Raw genomic sequence first — 15,958 nt, 5'->3', positions numbered from 1 at the left:
CCATCTTAGCAATCAATAATTCAGATACATTTGTTATTTTTTACTAGCCAAAATTAATTATTATCAGTAAAAAAAGATAGATCCGAACTGTCCATCTTAGCAATCAATGGTTCAGATACATTTGTTATTTTTTGCTAGCCAAAATTAATTATTATCAGTAAAAAATAACAAACATCTAAATTATCGATTGCCAAAACGAACGATCTGAATCTACCCTGTAGGGTGCACCACAGGGGAGTGCCTTGCAGGATCCCTGTTGCTAGCTTGAGCCTGCACGGCATTTAACTTTTTCTTCGAAGTTATTGTGCCACATTCACAACAAAGCTTGTTAACTGTATAGAAGGGAATCAATTGTGTGTTGCATTTATTGTGCATACATAGGACAAAATCAACACTTTCATGGCGTTGTCACGACGTCCTGTTCGAATAAGATTCTACGATTCTGGTTGATCAGCAAGTTGCAAGTTTGCTCAATCAGAAGTGCATGCTATTCAAATGTCACATCCAAGCAGGTGACAAAGCTCGGTTCCAACCCAATCAAGGCTTCTAAATTGGCCTATAAAACCATTAGTGCACCCCAGAGAGAGAGAGAGAGAGAGAGAGAGAGAGAGAGCACTTGCATCCATAGTGTCCTGAGAAAGTACCGCCACTGGAAGCAAGATGAAATCCAATTCCGTAAATGACAAATGTACTAAAATTTTAGTTGTATGACTTTTTGCATAATTTGAAGTGTCTGCCCCAAATAGAGTACAATTATACAGCAAAGTTAGGCCAATCTGGCGGATAATCGCCTATGAAAGCAGGCACAGAGAACCCACGAACCAATCTAGACAAGATTGGTTTCAAGGTAGCTGAACTGAAGACAACAGTGTGATCCCAGTTGCAAAACGACCCAGTTAGACAAACAAATCATTAGCTCAGACTGGCCAAAACAGGTGACCGATGTTGGATCTCATCTGCGGCGTCTATTTGTTACCATGTCTGGATTGCCTTTTCTCATCATGGCAACAAACTCTTCGTAGTTAATTTTCCCATCCTGCAAAATGAATAGAAACGTAAATATTTTATTAGGTGCCAATTCATGAGTTTCCAAAATGCAATCGTTGGTTCTTTGTTAGACCAGCATAGAAATCAGACAACGCTCAGGAAAAATGTAGAAAAGGTCTATTTTACCAACATGAAGTTTATATGAAGAGAAAACAAAGGGGTAGAGCAGAATGTTAGTATTATTCCTAACAAAGGGAAAAACCATACATGATCTGTGTCAACTTCCGCAATGATCTCCTTGATTGTTGACTCACCACCCATATTATATTTCTTCAGGGCTTGCTCCAATTCTTCCATTGTTATGTACCTGAATTAAGAGGGGTAAGAATGACCAAGAACAAAGTTACTTGAGAGTCCGTCCTACGAATGTCTAACAAAATGGGACCAAAAGGTAATGGAACGATGAAACATAAGAAGATGACCACTGATTCAAGAGCTTACCCGCTCTTGTCCTTGTCAAAATACTCAAAGGCAGTGTATAAGTGGTCTTCTCTCTCCATTCTATTCATGTGCATTGTAGCAGTTATGAACTCAATGTAGTCAATTGTACCATTTCCATCCACGTCAGCCTGGAAAACCATGATATTGAAGTTTTTACAGCGCAATAGCTTTGTGAAAGTGCAAACAGAATCCAATTTTATCTAGAAGCAACGCTGCATGCGACAACAGCTAAAACTAACAATATATTCAAATCAACTAGCTTGTCTCAACATGTCACAATGTTTACTACGACTAAATGGGAAGTTTTATAGAACAAGCATTATTGCAATATCAAATACTAGCAATCAAGAACAGGAGGCACCATCTAGAGCAAGATGAAAGAACATTCATTAAGGACAAATCTTGTAGCTGCAAGTACAAATTGTTTGAAGTTGGAGGTGCTACAAGGCAAAGAGGGTCCCGAGAGTGAACCAAGGCCATAGCAAAAGATAGCTAGCAAATGCAAGGAAGTGAGACATGAACTTGACAGTTCAATGGCAATAAAGAACCTGCGAGGTGGACCTCCAAAAGTGGTTTAGTAGAGTTACAATTTCAATCAGACTTTCAGTAACACCATTTCCATGCAATGAGTGGATACTAAATCACAGTAGCGGGATACACATTGGCATCAATTATACAGCCATACATTGGCCGACACCAGCGAGTACGGCCTATGCATGGGTAAATATCGGTAGTAGAGGTTCAAAATCCCGTTACGTAATGGCTGATGCGATACGTAACCACCTATATCTAGAATCATAGAGTATGCCCGTCAAAAAATTCAGGAGCCTTCAGTACCTTCAGCCACATTTCATCCACTTGAGGAGTTCATAACTCAATAAGCCAATGCCTGAGAGATGACGAGTCACCCCAACCAAAAAGACAAAACTAATGCTGAGCCACCATGATATTGCACATGTGCAAGTAGGAAATGAAGCAATATAATGTAAAGCACCAAGCAATATATGATAAACAACCCAGAGAGCTAGCGGGAAACAAAATAGGAAAGGGGAAGAAAAAGTAAAACTACCGCTTCCATCAACTGCCTCACTTCCGACTCAGAAAGCTTGGTACCCAGTTTTGGAAGACCGGCTTTCAACTCTTCAAAAGTAACTGTTCCATTGTTGTCAGTGTCTATAGATTTGAACATTTCCTTCAAGCCAACGATCTCTTCTTCAGAAAGATTTTCTGCAATGACCTAGAAGCGCAAGGAAGATACCCTAATTAAACTCCGCAAGTTTAACCAGAACCAAAACCCGACCAAATAAAATAAAGTTCCACAAATAAGTAGGAACAGCAAGAAACAAGAAGATACTCTCAATCCTACCTTTAATGCTACTTTTTTGAGTTTGTTCATTGCACGGAACTGCTTCATTCTACTTAAGACAGCAATATCAATAGGTTTATCAGATGCATCTCCATCTTCTCTGATCCATGGATGATCTGCATCCATTCAGTTCATTGAGCTTTCAGTTTCTATCCACAGATTGTACAATTTTTTCAACAAATTTCCCACTTCATACAATGTGGAATGTTAAAGATGCATTTCCTGATACTTCTGACCGGGAAGTTGAATCAACTCTATATAATCAGTATATTTGCCATCTATATTGTCAATTCAAACCAAGTATGATGCCTTGTACTGGCATATTGGAGTGCACATAAGAGTGATATTGCAACTTTTCAAAGTTAAGTATGCTACCCATATTACAAATCATGAAGCAAGTAGAAAGCGGTGGCCATGCATGATGCAGAAGCAACACATCTACTCAACAGAAGAGAACAGTTATAAACATAAAAAAGAAACTCCATTATCTGTTTTTCATTGTCCCGTTATGTCTCTTGTTGTAAATTTCTATTGGCATATAATTCAAGAATCAGATAGTTCTTATTTTGCGAGGCAAAACAAACAGTTTTGGACCCTAAACAAGGACAGAACAATTGACAGTGACAGCAATTACTCTACGTCTCGTCGACACGTAAGCACGTCGTAACTGGTTAATGTTCTCATGACACAAAATCCATTATAGTCATGGTAAAGGTGTTGACATGCCATCAAAATAGAATGGGCATGTCAAACTTAAAAAGTAATGCTAAACCTTTCCCTATGATGTTTTCATTACTGCAAAGTGTAAACTCACAACAGTGAAATATAGAAAGGCCAAGCAACTTTACTATATGAAGAAAGTGACCCAATGTGTAATTGACAGAATACAGATAACTATCAATTGCATTGCTCAAGGCCTACAGCAAATTTCTCTTTAATGACTTGTCTGGGTCTTGGGAGCTTAGGGCATATTGGTGCGCATTGTATAACCGCCCTCTAACCTCCTACCCCAAAAAATAAGGAACATCTCCCTCCTATTCTGTATTGGTTCCATAGCCGCCTAGGGGCTATGTCATTGTAAACTCAAAAAAATCCTTCCACGTTGAAACTTACTCAATACTTCAGTTGCAGAAAGCCTTTCTTTAGGATCACTCTGCAGCATCTTCTTAACAAGGTCTTTGGCGCTACTGGATATGGATGGCCAAGGATCAGATGCAAAATCAAGATTTCCCCGTAGAACAGCATCAAAGATACCCTGCTCATTTTCTGAGGGTAAAGAAAAGTATTAAGAATGAGAAGATTGCAACTAAATAAAAACTTACCGCTCAGAAAAAAATAGCAATGTCATGAGGCACTCCTAATGAAGCATAAAAATAAACTTTAGGCTGAACTTTACTCAACCATTTTTCCCCAGATTTTTTCTTCCTCTGTTAGAATCTATCTAGAACATCCAAGACTTTATCTGATTGTAACAATCCTTCAACTATGTTACTGGCCCACTAAGAACATGATGGAAGCAACAAAGGAAATTTGTAATAAGATGGTACTTATCAAAAATCCGAAATTCCATTATATTTAGTAGCCAGAAAAGAGAAAAGAGAGTGTAAAAGACAACAAAACTTACCTCCCCAAAAAGGTGGGACCCCACTAAGTAATATGTATAATATCACACCAGCACTCCATATATCAGCCTCAGCTCCATAACTTCGACGCAATACTTCAGGAGCTACATAATATGCACTTCCAACAAGGTCCTTAAAGACATCACCTGCACAGTTGCACCCACAAGAAAAACTCTATAATTTAGAAACGTTAACAGAAAGTATGAAAAATGGGGACTAAAACTGGGTGTAATTTTACCACAAAGTCCGAAACTTGGCTGAAGATGAATGGCAATGAGAATCCTAATTGTTGTCCACAAGTGTTGGCCATACATTACAGAAAATAACATGTCGAAACTAAAAATGAGAAAGGAAACTCCAAAAGGACTAACGATGAAGTGTTTGAGCAGAGGGTTTGGTTTGGGCATAACATGATTTCAACGGGTGATTCGAACTACGAAAGATGGTTGCCCCTCGTTTATTTAAAACTTCAACGTCCCATGAAGGAAAGAGTGCACGAGGGAAAGAGTCCATCTATGGTAGACAAAAAAAAAAAATTGTGTAGTACCCAAAAAGTCACTTTAGTGGTAAGTAAATAAGAAGTGGCAAGTATCCCACATTGAGTGGTAAGTGTAGAATTCTTACTACTCAATGTGGGATACTACCATTCCATTTGAAAATATTTACCACTCAGTGTGGAAGTATTTCATAGGAAGTAGTGAGTATTCCACATTGAGTGACAAGTATTATACATCTGGAATATTACAACTCAATGTGAAATACTTACTACTCAATGTGAAATACTTACAACTTAAGTGATTTTTTAGGTACCATACACCAAAAAGTGATTTGTGTGCCATAGAAAAATTCCGAGGGAAATATTCATCTTTAAATCACCTTCTCCGAAAGATTTTTTGCAAAAAGGAAATGGTAGATACGAAGGGATCTACTCCATCTTCTTTTTCATTCCCCACTGCCCTTAGCTTCCTCACAAATACGGAAGCTCCTCCATCTTCTCATTCTTATTCTCTCTTTCCTTCCACAAACATGTCCTACCAAACCGACCATTCTACAGAATTTACATTCCATTTCTGTACATCAATTCTATTGTTGATGGGGGCAAATTTCTTACATTTCTGGTCCTAAACATAGCAAAAATAGAGTTGAACAATGTTGCATGCAGAAAATCCCAGGGATAGTAAATCACCCACACACAAAAAACCACGAACAAGGGCCATAACCGAAATGCCTAAGTCCAAACCACCACATCAACATAAAATATGAATATGAACCTTCAGAATTTTAATTTGGCAATTGATCATTGCAATCTCAAGCCTTTGTAGAATCTACACATTTTTATAGCGTTTCCAATAACATTTATTCTTCCATTGACAGGGAAATTTGATAAACCAATCCCAAATGAAGTGAAAACGAGTTGCTGAACAACAAACAATTTGTATGCAGCAAATTAGAAGGAACCCTAAATTACCACCAAAAAAAAAAAAACTACATAACCACAGGGACATAACAATCCTAACTCCATCAAGTCTAATTTCGCAGTTGAATCTTACAACCTCATGCCCCTCATATTTGATCAATGGTGGGAAAAGAAAGGATAGGGTTTCTCGCCGAATCCCACCAAAAATGTCGAGATTGGGTAAGGAACAAAATAGACCAACGATAATCCACCATTTGTCTTCACTTCTCACCATTTCACACCTCTTCTATCTACCCAACAAGTGATAGGTTTCTCACTTGTTCTCTTTTCTCATTGCGGGAAGGAGCTCTAAAAGTTCCAATCGAAGGCTTCATACAACATAAAAGATAGATCACCCGATTATAAGTGAATAATTGAGTTTCTGCGTGTGATACATTGATCATATATATCACTATATCTCAAATCAATCAATAAGAACCTTAGTCACATAATCCTTAGTTTGGTGTATTTTTAAAAGAGAAGCTTTCACGCTCGCAATCTCATGAATTTTAGAACTATATTTTAAAAGACGCTTCCATGCTCGTGCAATATGCAACTCAGATCAGAACTCTCACCCGGCTTGAAGAACACAGACAGTCCAAAATCGGTAGCCTTCAACGGCGAGTCCTCATCGGCGTTCAACAACAAGAAATTCTCCGGCTTCAAGTCCCTATGCATAACCCCCATCGAATGACAGTTATGCACCACAGTAACAATCTGCCGGCACAGATCCGCTGCAGCCCGCTCCGAATAATGTCCCTTAGCAATGATCCGATCGAACAGCTCGCCGCCCGCGCACAGCTCCATGACCAAGTTCACCGAGTGCCGGTCCTCGTACGCCCCCTTCAGCTCCACGATGTTGCGGTGCCCCGTCAGATGGTGCATGATCTGCACCTCCCGCCGCACGTCCTCCACGTCGTCCTTGTTGACCAGCTTCCGCGTGGCGATCGACTTGCACGCGAATTTCTCACCGGTGGTCTTGTGAGTGACTAAATAGGTGACGCCAAACTGGCCGCGGCCGAGCTCGCGGCCGAAGGTGAAGGTGGAGCGGACGTCCTCCATGGGGCGACCGAGGACGCGACCAGTGCCGGAGGCGTGTCGGTGGAAGGGGGAGGTGGTGGTGGTGGTGGAGGTGGAGGGTTGTGGCGGTTGGGGTTGGTGGTGGCGTGGCGTGGGGGGTTTTTCGGCGGCAGAGTCGCGGTGGCGGAGGCGACCGTGTAAGTTGCCCATGGGGTGTTTGGTGGTGGGACTGAGAGAGAGAGAGAGAGAGAGAGAGAGGGGAGAGGGAGAGGGAGAGAGAGATACTCGCTTTCTGGTCTGAAATCTGGACTCTCAGCTCAATGCCGAGCGGAGGTTTCGTTTCGTGCTTTTGGTGAAATTACCGTGACGGCCCTTGGATGAGAAATTGCTCCTCGTTGACGTTTGAACGAGGAACGTAGATCTGGTCAACTGAAACTTATGACCTTTGACCCCATATTGGTAAAGTTGAAAACTAAACAATTGATTGCTTTTTTGGAGATAGTTTCGGAATAATTTTTTTTTTTACTAGCATTACTCAAAGTTGTTTGTTTTCATTTTCTTTTCAAAACAAACAAGGACAGTAAAATTAAAAATAATAATTTAAAGTTTCCTTTTTTTCCTTCCCAGAAGATCTAAACAAACCCTAAGTTCTTAATTTTTGAATTTGACATTCTGAATAGAAATTCTAAATATAAAAAAATCACCCTTCAATTATATTAGTATTACTTATTGTTGTGGAATTGAGTTCATATGATGAACTAGATCATATGACTCATTCAGATAGAGATGGAGCCTTCAAGGGGTGTCAGTGCGTCAATGGTTAGTAATAGTTTATATTAGAGACCTTTTATTATACGGTAGTTAAGGTTATGGGTACGACAAAAAATTAGGATGAAACACTCTATATACTCTTTACTTGCTTCCAACATTTTTTGAGATTTTAACCAAAAAAAAAAAAACATTATTTGAGATTTTTTTTAGCTTCAGTCACCACCATTAGAGTATAATTAAACTGCTAACAAAGTAGATCGATAGGATTAGCATTATTTTTGTAGGGATTTGGCAAGATTAAATACTAGTAGTAAAGATTATGTCCTTTGCCAGTAGTAGCACTCCATATTTGTTTGTTGAGAAGTCAGACTCATCCAGATAGCATTTACCATTGACCCTTGTGATCGACCGGCCGCCATATGGCAAATCTAGAATCGTTGCCATTGACTATTTCTCATATACCGCTACCAAACAAAGCTCATCAAATCCTCGAAAACCCGGCGTGCCCATGTTCCGGTGTGTTTTTTTCGTTGGATCATGTTAAAGTCTTAAGGAATAAAAATATTATGACTTAATCCAACAATAAAAAAAAAATGCACGAAAACAGAGGTACAGAGGAATAGAGGTACCGAGGATTTGAACTCCAAACAAAGCCGACCATTCCAAAAATTGTCTTTTTCTACAATTTATGTACATTTAGGTTATCAAACGAGGTCTTTGATTCTATGTCTTCTTCTTTTTTGATTGAAATGGGTGGCTTGACCAACTTATGCAGATACGCTCACCTCAACTAATCTTCTACTCGGTCCGATCAAAAGCAGACTATCTACACCAAGACTATGGGATTTAAATAATTTATTTTATGGCGGTCTGACCTCAATAATCGAACTTTGATCAATTGTATTGGAAGCAAACACAACAACCAACTGAACCAACTCTTGGGACTTGGTCTTGGATTCATTATCGGGGTAATCGCAAGATTTGCAAGCTATTCATCCGGGTAACATCGTGGTATATGTTTCCTTCAATGAAAGATTTTAATGATTCTTCAGTATATTTTATTAGAATTAAAAACGAAAGAAAATGAAAATAAAGACATTTTCTAGTGTTTGACAAGCATGAAAACAGTAAAAAGTGCTAGAATAGATTTTATTGTATAATTCATTTAAGCATGATTACATAATTTCTACTTTTTCACTGAATGCGCAAGAAAAATTTTCTTATGACACTTTCAGTTTATCAATAGTTTTTTATTTCTTATCGGGATCTATAATGTGCGTTAAAGGTAAGTTAGTAAATACAAATACTTTATTGCAAGATTCTTACAAACCTTTTCATTTGAATCAAACGTATAGAAGAAAACAAATTTTGCTTTCACTTTCTTTTTCTTTTTTTTTTACTGTACTTTTTCTCATTTTTACTTTTCAGTATAATTTTTTTTAATTAAAATTACCCTAAACGCGGTAATTTATTTTTCATTAATCATACATCACCTCTTCCCCCGTTTCATCCGCAAACATGCAAATATTTTCAACCGGCCATTTGTTGGATTCCTGCCCAATAAATAAATAATAATTCTGTGTGAAATTAATTTGATCAAGAAACAGTCAATTCATTACCGAATCCATCAACTTGTCTGTATTAAACGTCAACGTGAAAAGGAGTGAGGTTTGGCCCGCTAAACATGAAAAAGTAATAAGCGTGCGTTTCTATTTAGTCCAATTATTTTCGCTATATAATAATAGTATTTTCATTCATTTATGTAAGGAAAATGATGTGCCTAGAAATCTCTGAAAAAACATGAGTTTAGTCCATTTGATTTAGCGGAAACGCCCCTTAAGTGTTTGTCTTTCATGAGACCGCATGTTCGAACTTTACGAAAGTCAAACTTTCCAAACCTGAGAGCAACTGGAGGGCTTGCACGGTTATTAACTTCAGGGACATCAAAATTAGTCGATGTAAAAGTTAGCAGGTCTGCACATCCGGTTATAAGAAAACAAATGTGAAAAAGGAGGGAGGAATGCACGTTAGAGAAAATAGAACGCGTCCTTTGTTTCTCACGTTGTCAATGCTTGATCCCAAATCAGTGACAGATCCAGAATTTGATCGCACTGGGGTCAAGCCATCAAGCATGTACAACTTATATAATTTTACACCTGTACACAATGACCCGAAAGATAACAAAAATAATAAACAATAACCAAAAAAGAAATACTGATTTCTAATATATAAGCCAAAAACATATCCATCCATTACATATCATTTCAGGAGCATTTTTAAGTGACACAGCTCTAACATTTTCATTTTGCACAGAAAGAAACTAAGAGAGTCAGAGCCCGTTCCAGAAACGAAATAAGAACTTATTTTTTGTGTAATAAGAAGGCTTGTTCCTGAAAATATGAAGGCTGCTACTTATTTTGGAAGAATTTATATAGGTACTGACCGGCCGGGGAGGGAAATCGTACCGGCAACCGCGCCGGGCCGTCTCCGGCCACCGGACGGCCGATCCGAGCCGTCCAAAAATTCTATAAAAAAAAAAACGAGGGGGCTTGTGCGGGAATCAACGGCATCCGAGGTGTATAGGGTGCTTGATCCGAGCACCCCTTTTCCGTGTAGGGTGCTTAATTATATATACATGGAAAAGGGGTGCTCGGATCAAGCACCCTACACACCTCGGATGCCGTTGATTCTCGATTAGGCCCCCTCGTTTTTTTTTTAAGAATTTTTGGACGGCTCGGATCGGCCGTCCGGTGGCCGGATACAGCCCGGCATGGCCGCCGGTACGATTTCCCTCCGCCGGCACCTATTATCATAGCAACAGTCTTATTTTTTGTATAAGGCAACTTCAAACTCAAAAATTATGTGTTTACGCAAATAATTTTCCTACCACTATGGATCTTGTTTGATAGATCTCATTGAGATCTTTAATACGGTGCAAAAAAAAATTGAACTTTTTTTTTTCATTTGCATTATTTTTGAGTTTGAAAATGTGAAAGAAACTTTTTATTTAAATTTTGTGGAATGACCCTTCTTATTTTTGAATGAGAAGTGACAAAATAAGTATTTATTTTTTAAGAAAATTTCCGGAACGGAGCCTCAGATACCTACAAAACATTCACTATAGAAAATGCTTTCCTTTCCTAGAAACAAATGCTTTCCTTTCCCTTGGGCCTCGCCCATGTTCCATAACCATAAACAGTGAGTTCCAAAAAATAGCAACAAACACTGACTTTCAACCTTATATCCAATATTATCCATGTAGAGAGAAAATGAATTTAAAGAGATTGAGTATTTATGGTTGAAATTCACTTTTTTTAAAAAGAAAAATGAGATCTAAGACTATTTGCCTATAAACAGGTCTGATGACTCTAATCCCAGTACAATTCCTGCTCATCCGTGGTGGTGATCGAGATTTGAGGATTTCCTAGATTTTTCCTTGAAAGGGTGAGTTCTCCATCCTGCAATTTTTTGTCGGAGAGAGAGAGAGTGGAAAAAGTGACCTGGAAAGGAAAAAGGGCAACACTTGTAATTTGGTCGGGGTACAAGGGCAAATTGTTTGAAGGAAATATCCTATAGGGCGAATTTACAGAATTACCCCCAAAACTATATTACGCTTAGAGCTGGGCAACAAACACGAGACACGATAACACGACACGTACCGGACACGAAGTTAGCGGGTTAGGGTTGAACATTTTTGACACGAAACACGAAAATGACACGACTCGAGAACACGAATTCTAAATGGGTCGGGTTCGGGTTGAACACGCGAGACACGAAATTGACACGACCAACACGGTTACGAATCTGTGTCACCCATTTTCACGAACATATATACATAATATATGGTATATCTGCAATTCTATATAGAGTTAGGTAACAAACACAATAACACGACACGAACCGGACACGAAGTTAACGGGTTAGGGTTGAGCATTTCTGACACGAAACACGAAAATAACACGACTCGAGAAACACGAATTCTAAATGTGTTAGGTGATTTGTGACACGAACCCGACTGACCCGACCCGACACGACCCGACACCCAAGTCTAATTACGCTCCACAGAAATTTTCCATTGAGTGGGATAGTGGACCCCCCTTCCTATGTGTAAAGTCCCCCCCAATAGATAGGAGTAGTGTATCTTCCTCCAAGATACTCCACTCAGGAAACTTTTCCCTGTATCTAACCATTTATCCGTCGGCCAAAAAAGGAAAAACGAAGTGCGTTTGCCGGGAGTCGAACCCGGGTCTATTGCTTGGAAGGCAATTATCCTAACCGTTGGACTACAAACGCTTTGCTTATAGACAATTAATCCTTATTTATACCAAACTTGAACTTTTAATGCACGGTTGGCTGCTGTATTGAGAAGTTTTTTCAGTGCAAATTGATTACCACGTAATGGTATCCAACGTGCATCTGAGCTGACTTGGATGGCTCAGATTCGACCACTCTCTCTTCCCTCAGCTAGCCAACCACTTTCGCTCTTCTTTCTCTCTCTCTCTCCCTTTCTCTCTAAAATCATAGCCGTCCAAAACACGTATAAATGGCTCGGATGAGCGCTCGGATACCACGTGGACTATTCCCTATTTGCACCCAAAAACTTCTCTCTTTGTGTTTGCTAAATTTCAAGATCATATAGTTTTACAGTAGTAATCAATTTTATTCAAGGTCAATCTAATGAAATTATAGCTGTGTAAGTGTGTAGCAACATTAATGACCTTTTTGTCCTTTTCAATTAGAGGGTTAGTTCTTCATTCAAGAAAAGGGCATTTTTGTCAGTTTTCACTAATTCAAATATACCACAAAGTTTCTGTTTGTTTACCTTATCAACCTGGATACCATTTATCCACACATTGTACTGATTATTTTTGGCTGGTCAGGTGCGTGAGTTCAACAGGGGCCGCAAGCCTGCAACAACCCTAATCCTATACGTATCGACCAAAAATATAGGGAAATCGTACCGACGGCTGCGCACGGCCGTCTCCGGCCACCGGACGGCCGATCCGAGCCGTCCAAAAAATTTTAAAAAAAAAACCGAGAGGCCTAACGCGGGAATCAACAGCATCCGATGTGTGTAGGGTGCTTGATCTAAACACCCTATTTCAAGCACCCTACACACATCGGATGCCGTTGATTCCTATGATGGGCCCCTTGGTTTTTTTAAAAAAAAATTTGGACAGCTCGGATCGGCCGTCCGGTGGCCGGAGATGGCCGCGCTCGGCCGTCGGTAGGAAACGGTCGGTGCAAATAGCACCACTCCTTTGAGAAAGACTATCAAAATTTCTGTTCCAAACAGATCAACTTGGAAATCAACTCGAAGTGATAAACATTGAGCAAAGAGGCCATAGCGGTTAGACCCCACGAAACAATATCCATCGTAAATTATTGAAGGCATCATAAATAAGACGCAACATAAGCCAAAAAAAGAAAAGAAACTAGTTACCAACATTCATACAACTTGATATCAACTCGAAGCCTGAAATACACTTCCCCCTCAAAGGCATCGGTCATCAAAGTGGCCACCCCTCTAGTCATGAAGAAGTCACCAGTGCCACCAATCACCGAGACATCCCTAGTCTTGTTCATCAGCGGATCGGCCCCTGCAAAGTTGATACTCCCCTCGTGCCCCCCGGAGTAGAAAACAAAGGAAAACGCCAGCCACGAGGTGAAAATCTCCTTCTTGTCGTAAATGTAGAACCCTTGCGCGCGCCCAATCGGGGGAGAGTGCAGATTATTGTCAAGCGTAATAGGGTCGTCGAACACCACCAGGTCGCCAAAGTGGTTTTGCCCTGCCAATATGGTTCGGTTGCCCCAAGCCGGCGCACCTACGATTGCAGAAGTTGCATTCTTTGAATTCTTGCCGTTATAGATTATGTCGTGAAAGTAGAGTATAAGCCTTTTACACGGGCGGTGAGCACGGACTCTTTTGGTGGTGTGTGTATTTGAGGATCCGAGGAGGAGGAGGGAGAGCAAGAGAGATGAAACTAATAAAGTTTTGCCTGCCATTACTGAAAAAATGTAGTAGTGTTAGATGTCGGTATGGTCCAATTGCTTTATATAAGGATTTCACTAAGTGTTACTCTCTCCGTCCCGATTTATTTGTCCCCTTTTTGATTTTTTGAGAGCGTTTGACCTCTAAAAAAATTGTTTATAATTTTCAATTCGTAATGTTTTTAATATGTAATATGGATTTTGTTTGTTAGATTTCAATTAGTTTTATTGTACAAAATCTTCAAAATCATAAAAAACATTACAGTATAAAATATAAGATATAATTATATTTTTGTAAGACACAAATTTTGACAATTGGACAAACAAATTGGAACGGAGTGAGTACTTTTTGACAAGAACCCTGCTAACCACACATATATCTGTGCATAAATTATGCACAAATTTTGTTATGGGGACCACCACAGGTCCCACACAAATGATTCGAGCTGTTCATTACATATAAAATATTTTTTTAAGGGTCCCCGTAAAAAATAAACTCAATCTAATACCTATACCTGCTCGATCCAATCATCTAAATTTTTATTCAGATTTTTAGGTAATGAAAAATTAGCTGATTAGATCAAGCACCTATATGTATTGGATTGAGCTGATTTTTTACGGGAACCATTGTAAAAGTGTTTTACATTTAATGAACGGTTCGGATCATTTGTGTGGAACCCTTGGTAGGCTCCACAATAAAATCTTTGCACAATCTGTGCACAGATTATTTGTGTGGACAGATTTACCGTTCTGACAAAATGGTCCCACGCCTTGCCTTGAAAGTAAATTCTCATGCATGAATTTAAAATGGATTACAACCCGGGGGCAGTCCTGCTGACCTTATGTTTGCTTGAAGTCTAAGACAACGGACGATTGGAGGCACTAGATATTGGGGGACCAGCCCATATGCTATAAAGGAAAAGTAGTATTTGCATTTTTTGGAATTTTTGCCGTTATTAATTACTCCATATGAGCTTACCAAACTGACAAGACAATACCCAAATGTACAACTTTATTGAGGCTGCTTCTTCAAATCAATGTTGGGTTGGTATATGAATATCTTGCGTAGATCTAAATAAACCCTTAAAATAGCTTTGATGATCAATTTTTTTTTTTTTTTGATCCGCTTGATGATCAATTCATTCTTCTGAAATTGAAAGCTAAAAGCATAGTAAAAAAAAAGATGAGCTTTTTGATTGTTTAATTCTTCCGGCTTATTTAAGTTCGCTTTAATTACCTTGTAAGCGATAACAGACATCGTACCATACGCTTTGTGAAACTAGCAGCTAGAATAGATATAGAAGAGCTAATGATCTAAAAAAATGGCAAAAGAAGGATTGTAAAGTAAATTGAGGTGCACTAACTCGCCAGAAAACCTCTTCCTCAAGAAATGCTAAGCTCACAATTGTGACAGTGGACAACCCTCGTTATATAGAACCAAAGGGCTTGTAGTCCAGCAGTTATCTCAGGATTCGAGGCTTGTCAGCAATTATCTCTTTCCAATCCCTGTCTTCCCTTTTTTCTTCCCGGGTTTTTCTCTGGTTTGATCGGTTAGATTATCATGCAGTACCTGTAAATGTATTTGAACTTCAAGGGTTCATCCATTGGTCAATGCATGAGATTTAAGAGTTTGTTTCCCTTCTAAGTTTTCAAGTTCAAAACCTTCAAGGTTTGTCAACTTCTTTGGAGCCGGTCCATATAAATCTTTGTTATGGCTTCAATTGGGACCCCTGCAAGTGGGCGATGAGATTGATCCCCCAGAATAATTTGAGGTGCGTTTAAACTGATCTGGACACCTAAGTTGTAAAAAAACTGTAAAGGTATTTGGCATGCAGAAAAATAAACTGTTTTTGACCTTTGTCAAATAGTTATAACTTATAACTATCTTCCAGTGCCCGCAAGATGAATGATTAGCTTGCATTTTCGTCAAAATCAATTAGACAGTGTTTTTTAATTAGGCAAATCCAAACAAGACAGTTGCTATTCTTGATCTGATTTTGCCAGGAAGACCCCAATAATCTCACTGCCCCAAACTGAGAAGGACCATGGTGCATGTGGTCATGCTGGTCAACTCGGTTGGTGGCATATGCATAAGGCTGGCGTGAATCTTACATTTGTGACATCTCTTGACAAACTCATTGCAATAAGACTCCATGGTGGTCCAGTAGTACCCTTGCCTCAATCTTTTTTTGGCAAGCATGTGGTCATTCATGTGAGGTCTGCAAAAACCTGCATGTATATCCT

At 39.2% G+C, this 15,958-nt stretch overlaps 2 protein-coding genes and 1 non-coding gene across 4 annotated transcripts; all 3 read right to left on the bottom strand.

Moving 5' to 3' along the window:
- Nucleotides 1-689: 689 nt before the first annotated feature.
- Nucleotides 690-7,350, bottom strand: LOC131332334 (calcium-dependent protein kinase 1). 2 transcript variants are annotated; one of them, XM_058366502.1, is made up of 8 exons: nt 6,508-7,350; nt 4,479-4,622; nt 3,968-4,120; nt 2,855-2,970; nt 2,558-2,725; nt 1,489-1,616; nt 1,255-1,354; nt 690-1,036 (listed from the first exon to the last, which is right to left on the bottom strand). In XM_058366502.1, the coding sequence occupies exons 1-8, from the start codon at nt 7,160-7,162 to the stop codon at nt 953-955; spliced, it is 1,548 nt and encodes a 515-aa protein (XP_058222485.1). In that variant the 5' UTR covers nt 7,163-7,350; the 3' UTR covers nt 690-952. The 2 variants fall into 2 exon arrangements, with proteins under 2 accessions (XP_058222485.1, XP_058222486.1); XM_058366503.1 differs by lacking the exons at nt 690-1,036; nt 1,255-1,354; nt 1,489-1,616 and adding an exon at nt 1,650-2,377 and having other exon boundaries at nt 6,508-7,301.
- Nucleotides 7,351-11,944: 4,594 nt separating this feature from the next.
- Nucleotides 11,945-12,016, bottom strand: TRNAG-UCC (transfer RNA glycine (anticodon UCC)). The gene has a single exon. It is a non-coding gene; the product is annotated as a tRNA-Gly (tRNA).
- A 987-nt stretch (nt 12,017-13,003) lies between these two features.
- LOC131332335 (dirigent protein-like) lies at nt 13,004-13,764 on the bottom strand. The gene has a single exon (XM_058366505.1). The coding sequence runs from the start codon at nt 13,727-13,729 to the stop codon at nt 13,163-13,165; it is 567 nt and encodes a 188-aa protein (XP_058222488.1). The 5' UTR covers nt 13,730-13,764; the 3' UTR covers nt 13,004-13,162.
- Nucleotides 13,765-15,958: the final 2,194 nt, after the last annotated feature.

Source organism: Rhododendron vialii, chromosome 7a (assembly GCF_030253575.1).
Source record: "Rhododendron vialii isolate Sample 1 chromosome 7a, ASM3025357v1".
Taxonomy (NCBI): Eukaryota; Viridiplantae; Streptophyta; class Magnoliopsida; order Ericales; family Ericaceae; genus Rhododendron; species Rhododendron vialii.
This window is presented reverse-complemented; position numbering and strand designations above follow the sequence as displayed.

Coding starts and splice junctions, on each gene's coding strand:
- LOC131332334 (XM_058366502.1), bottom strand. CDS start 7,162: ATGGGCAACTTACACGGTCGCCTCCGCCACCGCGACTCTGCCGCCGAA. Junction 2,726..2,854: donor TCAAAAAAGTAGCATTAAAG/GTAGGATTGAGA, acceptor TTGCGCTTCTAG/GTCATTGCAGAAAATCTTTC. Junction 1,355..1,488: donor TTTGACAAGGACAAGAGCGG/GTAAGCTCTTGA, acceptor CTCTTAATTCAG/GTACATAACAATGGAAGAAT.
- LOC131332335 (XM_058366505.1), bottom strand. CDS start 13,729: ATGGCAGGCAAAACTTTATTAGTTTCATCTCTCTTGCTCTCCCTCCTC.